Source organism: Sturnus vulgaris, chromosome 2 (genome assembly GCF_052056855.1).
Source record: "Sturnus vulgaris isolate bStuVul1 chromosome 2, bStuVul1.hap1, whole genome shotgun sequence".
Taxonomy (NCBI): domain Eukaryota; kingdom Metazoa; phylum Chordata; class Aves; order Passeriformes; family Sturnidae; genus Sturnus; species Sturnus vulgaris.
In genome coordinates this window covers 99,581,621-99,595,880 of record NC_142244.1, presented here as the reverse complement: position 1 = coordinate 99,595,880, position 14,260 = coordinate 99,581,621, and the positions used below count along the sequence as shown (strand labels likewise).

Sequence of the window (14,260 nt, the reverse complement as noted above, 5' to 3'; positions counted from 1 at the left end):
AATTTTTTTTTTTGGCCAAAATTAAAAAAGAGAGCTGGATATTTTTGCAGAGCAGAGTAAGCTGGCAAAAATACACCACTTTTACAACTGTAGACCTTGTAAATGATGGCATTTAAATCTATATAACTATTGTAACAAAACATGAAGCAATGTTTTGCATGCTACACTTGTGTGGAACAACTGTTTTCTACATTCTGCTGGACTACATATAGTCTAATGTTCTATTATTGGATTCCACCACAAAAGACTGTCATTAATTTTAAAAAGATGCTTCTAAGACTCCTATTTCCTGGATATCACACAGAGCCATGAAAAAGGATGAAACACTTTTCATTTTTGCCTCTGTCTTGTGCAACCTCTACATTCTGGTCCTGCCAGCACTGCCCAGTCCTTGATCCTAGAGTTCTAACTCCTGCAACACTATTTAAAGAAATGGCAAGCACATTTAAAGTTGGTTTACCAAATACGATTTTCAAAGCATCTCAATGTCTACAGAGGATGCTCTAAGAAGAGGGGGAGATGTTGAAGTCAGTAAGTCAACAGTCTCTCTGAATTCTTCAGAGAAAAATCAGAATGCAAGGATTGAATTAAAACCTTTGAATGGATTGAACTTTTACTCACACCGAGGACTGAAAATGTAAGGACAAGAGGTAAAAAAACTATTGGGGAAGTAAAAACATGGCCAGTAGTTAAACCACTCCAAGATCTCACACGTAAGTCCTTATATTATCAGTTAGTTTCCTAAAATGTTTGCTATAGCATCCATGAAGAAGTGCCTTTCTTATCACTTCTTGCTAGCCAGGCATGTGGAAGACTGAGAATCACTTTATAACTTGGCCAGCCCAAAATAACAAGTATGTTAAAAGTTGCCAAGGCCAAAACTTTTCATAGTGATTCCGGTGTTCTGTCTACTTGAACAAGGATTTGTGGTCCATCAGATGGTCTTCGTGCAATGCACTGGAGACTTAGTAATTCCATAGCTATGGAAATTCATTATATGTACATTATAAACTTCCTATACCATTAAACAACTAACAAGAAAAAAGAAACCTGAAAAACACTGCTGCAGAGAAAACTGAAAGAAAATGTTTGCATGGCAATGTTAATTTAGTATGGTCCCACAGTTTTAGGTTACAAAAATGCCTTCTCCTAAACAAATGTTTGAAGATTGGGTGAAGAGAACTGTCCTTTATCACCTCTCTGTATATGCAGAGATTTCTATTTAAGCAAGTGAAGTCCCTGTGGTGACAGAGGCTCATTGTTCTTTGATCAAGCTCCTATCACATTAATAACACAGACATGCAACTGAGAGCTTGAGGCAGGGCATAGAATCCATTCAAAAGTTACACCACTACTCAGGTATGTATCTTCCCCCAATCCTCATGCTCTAATTCATCATTGCCTATACATTGTATTTATTCATACTCTTTGAGGGCTTTGTGAGAATATTTTGAAACCAACATGAGCCTTGATATACTCTCAAACTTGAGAGTTTGGGGCAAAAAGTGTGACAGTGACAGAGATCCAGTTTGGTGAAATACATATAAAGGAAAAAACATGGTTGACACAAGGAAAAACATTTTAGCACATGAACTATCCTACTTCATTATAGGTAATACAGAGAGACATAAAACAAAATGATAAATACCACAAATCACAAAGGCTTTTTCTTCATACAGTGTAATTACTACATAGCTGCCATCAACATAGCAACAACAGAAAGCTATATTCAATGAAAACACTGAGCTAAATGAAAGTTAACTACATTACTTAAGACAAAAATATGAAATGCATATGAAGTCTCGGGTAAGTGGTATAGGCAATGACTGCTTACCTCTTTTGAACTGCTTGCTATTGGTAATTATCAAACAGCAAAATCAGTTTAGGCCATCTTACTTCCTTATTTAAACTTGGTAAACCCAATGCATTCCCAAGCAAGAAAACATAGAGGTAGGTGAATACTACTTAGTAGTTCAGTAGCAGATTTTTTTACCTGCATAAGGTCCTGCCTTTCTTTTTCACCTGTGCATATAGCTTTCTTTATGGTTCGAAGTTCACTCATTATAGCTTGTGCTTCATCCAGTCTGTAATTAGTATGAGCATTTGACATCTTACGATCAATCCTGTTGAAAATATTAAGACAAATTCAGGAATTTTCACATCATTAGAAAGCACACGGACTTTTTAAGGCCTCTTGTTTATTCATGTACCACTTCATTTCCAGGAATAACACGGTACTCTACTTGGAATTAACACAGCACTCAGTGCCAAGTTCACTCTAAAGACAAAGCAAAGCAATTATCTACCCAGGTTCTGCAGAACCAACAAATTTCCTGGGCTTAATATCCTAATGCAGAGCTCACTTATGAGTAATGTCTGTGGGCAATTTCATGCACCAAAAGTAAAATGAACCTAAAACTAGCCTAGATGGCTATAACTTAAAAGGAATGATGCGCAGTCTAGCTGTCATATTCTTCATGCAGCATCACACATTACAGTATCTCCTCCAGGACTTCTACTTGATCCTGCTTTAGAAGTTTCTAACAATGGCATTTCATTTCCTCAGGAACAAATTTTTGATGCCTAAAATTTGATTGCAAATGCTTGCCTGCCATTATAGGCCTCTTTGAATATCTTTTCCATAAGATATCTAAAAGACATTATCATTCTGCACCGAAAAAATAATACGGGAACATCCCAGAAGATTTTAAATCTTTAAGCAAGAAGCAAGAGCATAAGTCATGACATAAGACTGAAGTAATACAAATGTTTCCATCTTGACATACTAAAATCTCTCAAGTGGGACACCCACTGGCTGAGTTTTCAACCTTTTTTCCAACATTTCACAAGAGTAAAGGACAATATATCAGGATGCAGAAGTGTATCATCTTGACAATTTGCTTTGACTTCTAGATAAAGAATAAGAAAGGAGACTATAGTGAACTTATCAGAAGAACGATTTGGTCTTGGATTTACAACAAATAGCTATGGGGTTTTAACATCTTATTTACAACAATTATGATATTAAATATTAATATATTAATATTTGATAATTATATTAATATATTATACTACCATTAAAATATTGAAAAGTCAATTTTCCTGTTAATCTAGCATAAAAAGAATGTATATACAGATATAGAGCTAAAAACAAACAACTTCAGGAAAAGGTACAGAATTAAAGATAAAAATACACATCGTTCATCACAAAGGACACCAATCTATAAAGAAATGTAGCAGGAGAGGGTATGCTATACATGCAGAAGAAGAATACCCAAAATCCATATAAAATATTGAGACTAACTAACAGGTTTTAAGACAGACATATTATTTTAAACTAAGAGTGTCAACAACACTCTCTCAGCATGTTCAAGCAGTGCAATTCCACTTACATCTGATTACTTGTTTTAAAATTAAGACATTAAAATGGAAAATCAAAAGGTGCAAATGAAAATCCTATGGTTTTATTGTGTAGCTCACAATACTTAGGGAAAAAACAGGTTGATTTCTACAGTTTTAATTTGTTAGGGTTTTTTCTACTGGTTTTGGAGACAACACAAAGTAAGTCTGACTCTCAAGATTTTTCTTTGAACACAAATTTTCCCAAGTTACATAAGAAAACATATAATCTTTTATGAATACTGGCTCAAGAACAAGAAAGGACTTAAATGTCATGTGTATTAAAGCTGAGGGTTTGTTTGCTTGTTTTTGTTTCCAAAATGTTTCTTGAGTCTTCACTAATTTTTAGTTAAAATCCTGAGCAGATAAAACCATGGTAAAACAACAAATCCAATTCACTAAAAGTCACGTTAAAAAGATAACACGCTTTTATCTGAAGGCAACTGTAATGTTAAGAACTATGTTCAAATATTAGACATGAAAATGCCTTCTACACAACTGCTCATTATACTGTTTGCCAGGACTAAGGTGGCATTTCAGGAAAAGGAAATTATTTAATTTCAACCAGATTTCTGTCCAGTTATCCACATATTCATGTTCCTGGACACCACTTTGGAGCCCAGCTTATGAATTGATATTTGTTTAAGGAAAGAATCAGAGAAGTTCCTACTGCCAAAAATATTTAGGCTTGAATCATTATTGCTGTCAACCCAAACTGACTAAAGTAGCTTACAAAATTACCTGTTATTTATTGTCTGTTAATTCTTTTCCCTTTTTTCATAAAGATCTATTTCTGAAAGCCATAGAGTTAACAGGAGTCTTCCATTTCATTAATTGAAAGCAGCATGATACAAATATAGATCAGACCTTTGTATGAATAGCGAGAATATTCAACTAATATGCAAGCCTGTAAGGATATGAAGATGTATCTAGGATACACAGACTATTAATATGCTTGACATTGTTTCAGCCCTATAGGGCAGATTCTGTGTTCCTCCATTTTCCTTCACCAAAGCACAGCACTTGAGCAAAAATCTAGTTTTAAAGTTTATGTCAGATCTCCTAACCTCTAAATTAGTCTGTAGCTACAAATCGTTTAGCCAGTCCTAATTCCCTGTCACTCCCAACTTCTCACAGCATTCACTCTGCTCTCCTAGCCAACTGGCCAAGTTTTCATTTCCTTTGTTTCTAAACGCCTTCTTCCTCCAAAATTCCTGCTGGAGAGCAGTAGGGTCACTAAAAACACAGGGGAGAAGGAACTGCTCCTCCTTCTCAGTCTCTGCTGTCAGGCCAAAGGAAGGAATTTGTTCTAGAAAAGGCTCATATTTAACCCTGTGAGTTTGGACTGTGACAGGATCAGACGCACCTTGGGGCAAAGGTGCAGGCGGAGGCTAAGGTGCACCATCCTGCAGGGTGGGGATCTTTGCAGGCTTTGAATAGTGAGCTCTACAAAGTCTCCACTGGGCAAACACAAACTCACGTCCAATCACACACAGCATTGCCAAATTTAGATGGAACTGTAGAAAGTATAGTCCCAATAAAAAGCTGCAGCTCTATGAATACTGGAATTCTTACAATATTGAAGCTGTAGAGGTACTGAAACCCCTCTCAATCATGTCTCCACTCATAAAACCTCACTTCTACAGTCATTTTGTGGTTTTGTTTTCTTTTCATTCTCCTCAAAGATGGTTAAGCCATTTTACTAAAATTAAAAAGAACAGAAAACAAAACACAGTCCAAGGCAGACACTGAAAATGGAAAACGTCAGTGTAAGAGATGTGCATTTAACAAAGGCACTTGAATCAGACAGCAACATAAAATGATTGAAATACTTAGCAACCCAACTGCCGTCTCCATAAAAGCTGTCTCTTCTCTGAGAGCTATACCAAGCAAAGGCTGCACAGAGTCACCTGGAAGCAAGTTCCAATATCTGTACATGATGCCATTTTGGTGAGACTTTCAAAGCAAACATTCAGCCAGATGTAAAGCCCGAAGTTTGACGGCTCCTAATGTTGTTCTTGGCTTACACTTGAAATAAAGTGATGTACATGCTTTTAAAAAACCTGAACAGGATGCATGCCATTTGCAGTTTGGCAGTTACTTGAAGATTTGACTTAGCACAAGAAGGAAGAAGAATGACGCAAACCAAAAATTTAGAAAACTTAATAGAAGTGGGAAATGTCTGAAATGCAATAAACTTTAAAGGGGAAGCAGGGTAGGGGGGGAACAGAGCAAAAACCCCAGCATTTTTGTTTTCAAGAAGCAATTAATTTATTTTTGGACAATATACTTACTTTGAGGACATGGAAAAACTAAACTACTTCAGCCTTGGTACTTGACTTGAGTGACCCTTCTCTCCCAACAAATACAGAAGGTTAGGGGAGAGATTGCACAGTTAGGCTTTCAGGCTAATTTGTCTACTGACTACACAAGGAGGTAAGAGAAGCTCCTCTCTTTGGTTGTTACTTTAAGTACTCTCCAAATTGGCTCACTTCCTCCTAGAAGCAAAATACTCCAAAAAAGAAGTGCATGTATCTCACCAGAAGGGTAAATTTTAAAAAAAAAAAAAAAAAAAAAAAAAAAAAAAAAAAAAAAAAAAGCAAAAAAACCAAAAACAGAACCACAAATCTCTTTCATAAGGGAAGAAGTCACGGCAGAGAGCAGAGCTCAGCTCCAGGTAACACACAGGCAAAAGGTTCTCCCCATCTCCAGGAAGCAACAAGTGCCACCCAGTGCACAGAGGACAGAGGACAACAACAGCAACAGCAGCAATGAGCAGCACTGAAGCACTGAGTTGTCATGCCTGAACTTTTAAACTACATGATTGGAGTGACCACTGACTAATCAGATATGCTTTAAAATAATTCCTGTCTCGAATGTCTCTCCTATAACCCCATCCTAGAGCATGGGCAACTTGACTTGGGCTATAATCCAAGACTAACATTTGTATTCCTAATCATTTGCAGACTTTACTTTGCAAAAAGTTGCACTAGTTTGCTGGACTATCTTAAATGAATTATACTAATTAAAACAATCTTGAGTTTCAAATGGCCTTCAACAAATACTTTCAACATCCTAGTCAAGTGGTTAGTCCTTTTATAAAATAATTGAACCTACACCCTTAAATAACCCAATAACCAGGAGAAGGAAAACAAAAAAGCAGAAAAGGCATAGCAACTATTACTCAAAGAAAATACGATTAAGAATCGTAAGACAAAATTGCTTTTTTCTGTTACTGTTTACATATCTAGGCCACCATACTGAGATGCTGACTTATATTCAACATATTACTTAGTGTATTGAAACTGCCAATACTCTGAGTGCTTTATTTTACTAATTTTCAGTTAGTATCCTACATTACCAATTCCCCCAACTACCTCTAAATGCTTCAATAAAAATACATTTATGCCTGAAAATTATTATATTGTATCTGCCAATTAAGAATTTTGGTATTTTGGTTGAACAAGTTTTCTTCTATAAAACTTTCTAAATGTACTATAAAACAAAAGAGCCTTGTTTGAAAAAAAAAACAGAAAATTTTGTTATTTTAAAAAAATCAAACATGCCAAAAAATACTAAGTTACTCCATGGGTTACACAGGTACATGGGTTACTCCTTCTTTTTTAAAAGTTAAATCTGAGAATCTTCCTTTAATTTGTTTTGTTATCATAGTACCAATCGATATTGGAAAATAAGTACCTAACTGTTCCAGGATCCCTGGAATTTCATCAGAATTCCTGAAGTGAAAGCCCAAGCGTTGTAGCACCAATGCAATAAACCCAAAGCTTCAAAATATTTCTGCAGCTGCTGCACTCATGTTACAAAATGCATTACACATACAACAGTTCCAACATTTTCAGGAAGCTCCTGCATTAGGCAGTTTGTTCACGTGCATGCTGGAAAAAAGACCAAAGTTTCTAAATGCACGGCCACATATCCAAGGTGGATCCAAGTGCTGTTCAAGCTCTTGGGTCTAGCCACTGGCCTTGCTGAAGAAATCTGGAAGCCAGAGCAACCTGTGTTTACCTGCCATCTTTTTCATGGCCTGACAACCTCTCTCTATCCCACTGGGCATCCCGTGTATGAGCTATGTGTGTAGGTGACTAAGCAACACACAGATGGAAGTCACACAGTTCCCTTCCCATCAGATGGCCTGCAGGAAGAGTGGCAGGGAGAGGGTCACCACAACATTTCACAGCCTTTGACACCACTGAGCACGCAGCAAACAGAGCAGGGCTGAATAACAGCCCTGGGAGCAGTGGCAAATTGCCCTGAGCTTCCTTTCCTTACTGGGAGGAGACAAGGAGTCACATTTACATGCAGACATTTTGCACACATGCAACACAATCCAAGTTCTCACACATTTACAGTACAAGCATAAATCAGCCATACAGTGCAGAATGAGATGGCCTGACCATCAGGCCACAGGGAGAAGCACTCTTGTACAGAATTCCTCCTAAGAAAAGCTCTGTGCCCAGCCAGAAAGCCTTGGTTCTGCCACAAGGGAACTACAGCATGATGTTCTGGGCTGTGCTCCAGGCAGTAGGTATTTCCAAAAAGTATTTGGGAAATATTTTTTAAAATCTAATTCCAGTTTGGCACTATCTTGAGGAAGAGTTAAAGAACGTGGCCTATAAAGCTGTTCTTGCAAGTGAACCTACAAAACCACAACTCCAATCAATGCTGTCTAACTCTTCTTCCATCCTTTCACATTGTTCTCTCCCTGCATCACTATCACACCAGAAAGTCTGAAGCAAAGCATTTAATGTTTTATTTTTGACACTTTTGTATGAAATTCACTCAAAGACAAATAAAAAAAGCCCCAACCCCCAAAAAAAGATCCTCCCACAAACTCTTAACAACTTACTCTTGCAGAGTTTCCACTCCTTTTTCTTTATATTGCAACTCCTGCTTCATCTGTGCCAATTCTCGTTTCAGCCTAGAAAGCTGAATAATAGAAAATAATTTAAAGTAAAAATAAGCAACAGTAACTTCCACAATCAAAATAATTGGTTTTTAAATACAAAATCTTAAGCTACTTTAAAATACTGGAAGTGATAATTTCTCTTCTTGCTTTAAAATTTTGCATTAAAATAACAGACTTTCTTAAATATCGTAAGGCCCAATCAAACAGCAGACAAAACATTCAGGTTTCAAAGCATCAATTTCCCCATCTATTCTATCAGGTGTCTTTCTCCAACAGCCTATGCTAAGAGCTAGAAAGTATCAATCCATATAAATTTTCTTCTCCCTTTGTAGCAAAGACACCTCTCAACTGTCTTCAATTTTTCAGTCAACTTTAAAAAAGACTGAACATTCAATGCTGTTAATTTTTCAATCCAGGAAAACAAAATTACTGGCAGCAGAACTGGTCTCTCTCCCAGAAATGGCAGTCTGGCTTTCTACAGTTATTTCCATATTATCCTGCCCTCTCAACCCCCTAGTCAATTATCTTGATCCAACTAATGAGCATAAATCTAAAGTGACATAACAAAGATGTCTCCTAAAACCTATTTTTGTGGTTTTATGGAAACAGTTACCTGAGTAGGTTGTGTAGACCATAGAAGAGCCAAGAATGATCTGCAAACAAAGAGCTTCTAGCCCTCCAAAGCTGACAGGTAACTGAAGGCAACAGGGGGAGGGGAATGCAAGGGGCAGCACACAAGTGAGGTGAACAGGGGTGCTTGAGTATGAGGTACTAAGACTGAACTGTGAGCCCAAAGGGGGGAGGGATGGAAGAAAAAAGCTCTCTGTTCTTAAGCTACCAAGCTCAGTGTATTTTCTACAATTTACCCAGAGCACTCTCAATTTTCACATGTACATCAGTAAATGATAAAATCATTACAAAACAGAATTTTTAAATAGACAGTAAAAAAATTAACTTTTTCCTCAGTTCTATTCCAAGAGCAATGGGCTTTGCACCTGGTACCAGGATGCAAACCAGGACTGTCAGAGTCCCAGCATCCTACACAGCTCCCTCCCTTTCATCAAAATTCATGGCACCAGCCTCTAAACACTCCTATACCCTCACCAGCTCCTTTAACACTCACCAAAAGTAAAATGAGAAAATGCATCACTAATATCATGTACACAAAAACTTTATGATGCCAATTTCATTCTATTTCCTGAAACAACTCAATGCCTATGCACACTTGAACATATATCCTATGCATGTAGTAGGTCGCTTTGTTTTAAGGAGGAAGAGAGGAAAATAGTCATAAGTGAAAATCTTACTTTCTTCAAATACTACTTAGATAAATAAGGCTTGTTTACTTGTTTAGAATATGCTGACATTTAGAGTATGTAAAACAAGCACAAACTTGTAATAAATATGTACAGATAGAATAAATGCCTTTGAAGGGTGGTGAACAGATTTATTTTCAGAGGCACTCATGTGAAAAGTGGTCACTATAAAAATGGAACATTACCCTGCAGGGATAGTAATTTTTTAATACTTATTTATCAAAACCATGACTTTAGTTTTTAAAATATATATATAAATAAGGAACATTTTTGTTACAGAACTGCCTATCATTATCAGAATACTTGAACTGCCCTCTCCTCATAAAAGAGCTCTGGCCAATCAGCTGAAAAATTCTATTTGGCCAATAGGTCTACTGAATTGTGAAGAGATTTCCAAATAAGTGGCTAAACCTACAGTCCAGTAAAACCTCGCTGAAAATGGGTAAATGGTATGAAGACAGTGGGTTTGAACTGAAAGAATATGGCTGCAGAGCATTTATTTCTTGTGACAGTTTGTAGAGAGAAAGCAATTTCTGAAAGCCTGGCTGAGCTTGCCTCTGACATCTGTGACAAAAATGTTTGCACTTGAAACATCGAAAAACCATTACTTCTCAAGTCACCAAAATGCAATTAATATAGAGTTGTTTTATTAGAGCAACAGGTTAGAATAAAAAAGCACTTCTCAATACCATATTGTTATAAACGCATGCAATTTTCAGTGTAACTGCTAAAGCAAAAGAAAAACAGACCCTTCCTCCCTCCCTCCCTTCCCCACGCCTAATTCATATTTTTACAAAATGAAAAAAGATTACTCACTCTGTCACGACGGCTGGCTATTTCTGCTTTAATCTGATATGGGTCATACTTGGTATTAGCTGAAAATCCAGAGAATGCTAAACAGATGGAAAACAGTATTTTACTTTTTTCCCCCTTTCTTTAATACAATTATTAAGATGTGGCACTATTTAGTAAACAATTTCATTAATCCTTTTTCTTACAATTTTCTTACTAGGTTCTAAAATTATCCTCTGTGCTGAAGTACAACTGAAGATTTCCATTTGGCCCACCTGAAACTTTTTTCATCCTGAACAACACCAAAAATTGCATATAGCAGCACCACATATTTCCTAAAAGCACATAGCTTCTATGATAGGATGATAGCATCTACTTATGCAAGCAATTTGTGTAATATTAATAATTACTAGTTACTTCCTAGGTACAGTGAATTAACAGTATGATAGGGACTAAAGTTTAAAAAAATCATTGTCCGAACAAAATTATATCAGCTAAGGAGAGAAGCTGCCTTCTAAAGCAACAGTGTAGGGAACTGAAATACAAAGCAACCCTGGCAAGTGAGCTCTTCACAGGGTATCTACAGTCAGGCAATGATTTCAAGCTGTGGCATTAGAAACTAAAGCCTAAACAGATGAAGTAAAGATCCTAGAGGACAGACTGGGCAAGAGCAATCATGATTTACGGAGTGAGCATTCAAGGCAGCACTGGCTCACTGAAAAATGCCTGGTATGTGAATGGATGGGGTTGTGCTGTCAGACCTTCCATCCTTTTGCAGAGCTGAAGGCTACTGCACTGAAACTCATATCCACGTCTGGGGCTGCACTGGGCCTTTTGACTCTCAAAAGAACACTGCAATGCCAAGGTCATGTCAAGCGTGCAGAAACTTGCCAAAATAAGTAGTCATGCCTGGACTAATTCTCTAAACCTAGGATTTTCTATAGATTTTTTTTTTTTTAAACAGTGCTGATCACAATTGAGTCACAAAACTGCTGCATGGGCACCTCCCTGCCAACCCACAAGCACTGAGCTCACCTCCCACTCATAAGCACACGACACTGAGTCAATGGCAGCACCCACAGGCAAAGTGGAAGAAAACACTTTGTGAAGTTTTAGCTCTTTTAATGCAATAACTTGAAACAAGTGGTTGCAGAGGCAAAGATATTCGCTATATAACTGTCCAACCTTGGCCATGCAACTGCAGTTGAATTAGAAGCCTAGTACTTCTGTACAATAAAAGGAAAAGCAAGCATCCCACAGTGGAGTGGAAGAGTCAAATTAAGAATAAAAAGTGGAGAAGAGGCTTTTGGGAATCCTGAGTTGATAAGCATGACTAATCCCCAAAAGGATATTTAAAAAAAATTTTTAAAAATCATCCGAGTAATCAGGCCATCCCATTTTCTCAAAACAGATGCTTATGACCTTATACCAATATAAAATATATTAACACATCCGTAGAAAATTAAAGCATTTTTCTACCTCTAAACAAGCAAATGTTTTTTTGTAATTGGTCTTATAGATTCTTATTTTCAACTCAAGATATACCTATAAAACCCCAAACTATCAGAAGATTGAGAAATGTAAGTAAATTGACAGAGCATTTGCTTTCATTACAGACAACTGCCAATTTTGTCATTTTCAGTCATATTTTGCTGCTGTTTCAAATAACTTGTTTTTCTAAGAGCTTCAAAAATATGAAAAAGGTTATATTTTTCTAGTATATTTTCATCTTCAACAGAAGTTTCTTTTTGTATATTCACCTGAAAAAAATTCAACAAAATATCCCACAGAATTATTGCAAATTAAAAAAAAGAAACCAAAAAGCCCACGCTCCTAGAAAAGTTTTGCAATAAATACCGATTTAGATTTTATAATCTCAAAAATACTGATGACACTACCTTTTACTTTACTCCAAGTCTTTAAATAGTTGTTAAACATACTTGAAACAAAAGTTTCTTTTTTTTGAAAATTCTTTCTTAATGGGAAAATATCTTGCTAGTACTTCAGAAACTTGGACTTGAGAGGGGGAAATAAGACTGGTCACAACTGTTCAGTTATGTCACAAACTGAATCACAGAATACATATATATAAACTAAACAAAAAGATGAGAATCCCAGTTCAACAGTAACAGAGTACTTGGTCCAAACCATCTGAGACACCTCTGCTCTAGAAAACATCTTCTATTCAGGACTTTGGCACATGTATGAATTACCTTGGATTAATAAATACCAGTGAATCAGTAGCTTAACACTTATATCTAGACACCTGCTGTAAGCTCCCTTCCACAACCAGATTTCTTGAACATTTTCAGAAAAGTCTAAAGCAGAGCTTCCCATTCTTACTAAATCCTTGGCATTTAACAGCAAACCAGTAGTTAAAACAATGACTGTACAGCCATTGAAGAACTCCAATTAAAAAAAAAGCAAAACTCCACTACATTTCCATGTGGTGTTGTGTATATTAATTTCTTTGAACTAGTCTGGTTGACTCTGATAAAGACACCTTTTCTTACTGCACCAACCAACTGCCATGACAGTGGTGCAACATCATCAGAATTCACAAGTGCATCATCTACTCCAAGCTACCAGAGACATAAGAATGAAAAGGGCAGGAAATCAAAGCTCTGTATCACCAATATCAGAATCACAGCCTGCCATTCAACAATGGGGTGAACTAATGAAATACTGTTGCCTAGTTAATGGTAAGAAGTACCCTAGAACATAACAGCTTGTCCCTAACTCTTTATAAACTTGCTAAATAGACTATGGATACACAGATAGTTTCCCCTAAGGTGATGGCTCCCTCTCATATTAAGTGGAAAATAATCTTTGAGTTTAGGAGTGCATGTAGGCAGCTGATCCAGCAACATTCAGTCCTTTGTTGCCTTGCAGGAAGCATCACTACCGCTGGCTCCAAGATGGATAGAAATACCAGCTGGGATATGTGCCTGTTTAATGTTGCATCCCTTTTTAATGTTAACATTTATCCCTATTAAATGTTAAATCTCTGTTGTAATAGATGTACCACGAACTGGAAGACATTGAATTGCAGAGTCAAAGGATAGCACCTCACTGCTGCAGTCAGGAACTTCACTTGGAGAAGAATCAGGTGATGGAAATACTTCACACTATTTCTTACACCATATCTTGTGAGGGCAGGTGAGTAAAACCAAGAAAAGACAGTAAACTTACAGCTGGCATAAGAACGGCTGTCATCCTCACACATTTTGTGCAACTGTTGATATTCCTCTTGGGCTAGTTCAAAACGCTGCTGCTTTATTTGGTAAATCTCCTTCTTGGCATTGAGTGCCTCCTGGGCAACTATTAAATATTCCTTTAGCATGCGTTCTTGCTCCCTTCTCCACTGTTCCCTTGGGTCCTCAATTTGTGTGAGCTCTAAGGAGAAAAAATAAAAGAATTAAAATAAAATTATATGACACTTTGTGCTACCAAATCCCACTTATTTTTGTTAATGTTCATTCTCAACCAGCACACCTGACGCTACAGTGCCCAAAATCACTTCAGCCAGGATGAGAAAAAGGAAGGATATAGAGTGAAAGAACAGAAAAGGCCTTTTCAAATATAAAAGGCATTTAAATGTTATTCTTTTCTTTACAAACCAGTGCAAACCCAAAGAAAACAGAAGTTTGGCTCTAACCTTCCCTCGTAGCCAACTTGAAAATTCCAAGAACTACCTAAAAACCCAGAATCACAAGGAAAAGTGAAAGGTATCTCAATGCTTAACCCCTAAGTCTATAAATAGCTGGAACTATCTTATGATACTGCATACAACTTCGCAAGTATAACATCTTAAAAGGACAGAGGC

At 36.9% G+C, this 14,260-nt stretch overlaps 1 protein-coding gene across 3 annotated transcripts in view; it reads right to left on the bottom strand.

The window, feature by feature from the left end:
• The window catches only part of WWC3 (WWC family member 3), a 97,833-nt gene that overhangs the window by 43,822 nt on the left and 39,751 nt on the right, over nt 1–14,260 (bottom strand). For all 3 annotated transcript variants that reach the window (XM_014882440.2, XM_014882439.2, XM_014882438.2), the window contains exons 3-6: nt 13,627–13,830; nt 10,459–10,535; nt 8,267–8,346; nt 1,994–2,123 (exon numbers count right to left, since the gene is read on the bottom strand). In XM_014882440.2, coding sequence (XP_014737926.2) covers nt 1,994–2,123; nt 8,267–8,346; nt 10,459–10,535; nt 13,627–13,830 — 491 coding nt within the window. The remainder of the gene's footprint in view (nt 1–1,993; nt 2,124–8,266; nt 8,347–10,458; nt 10,536–13,626; nt 13,831–14,260) is intronic.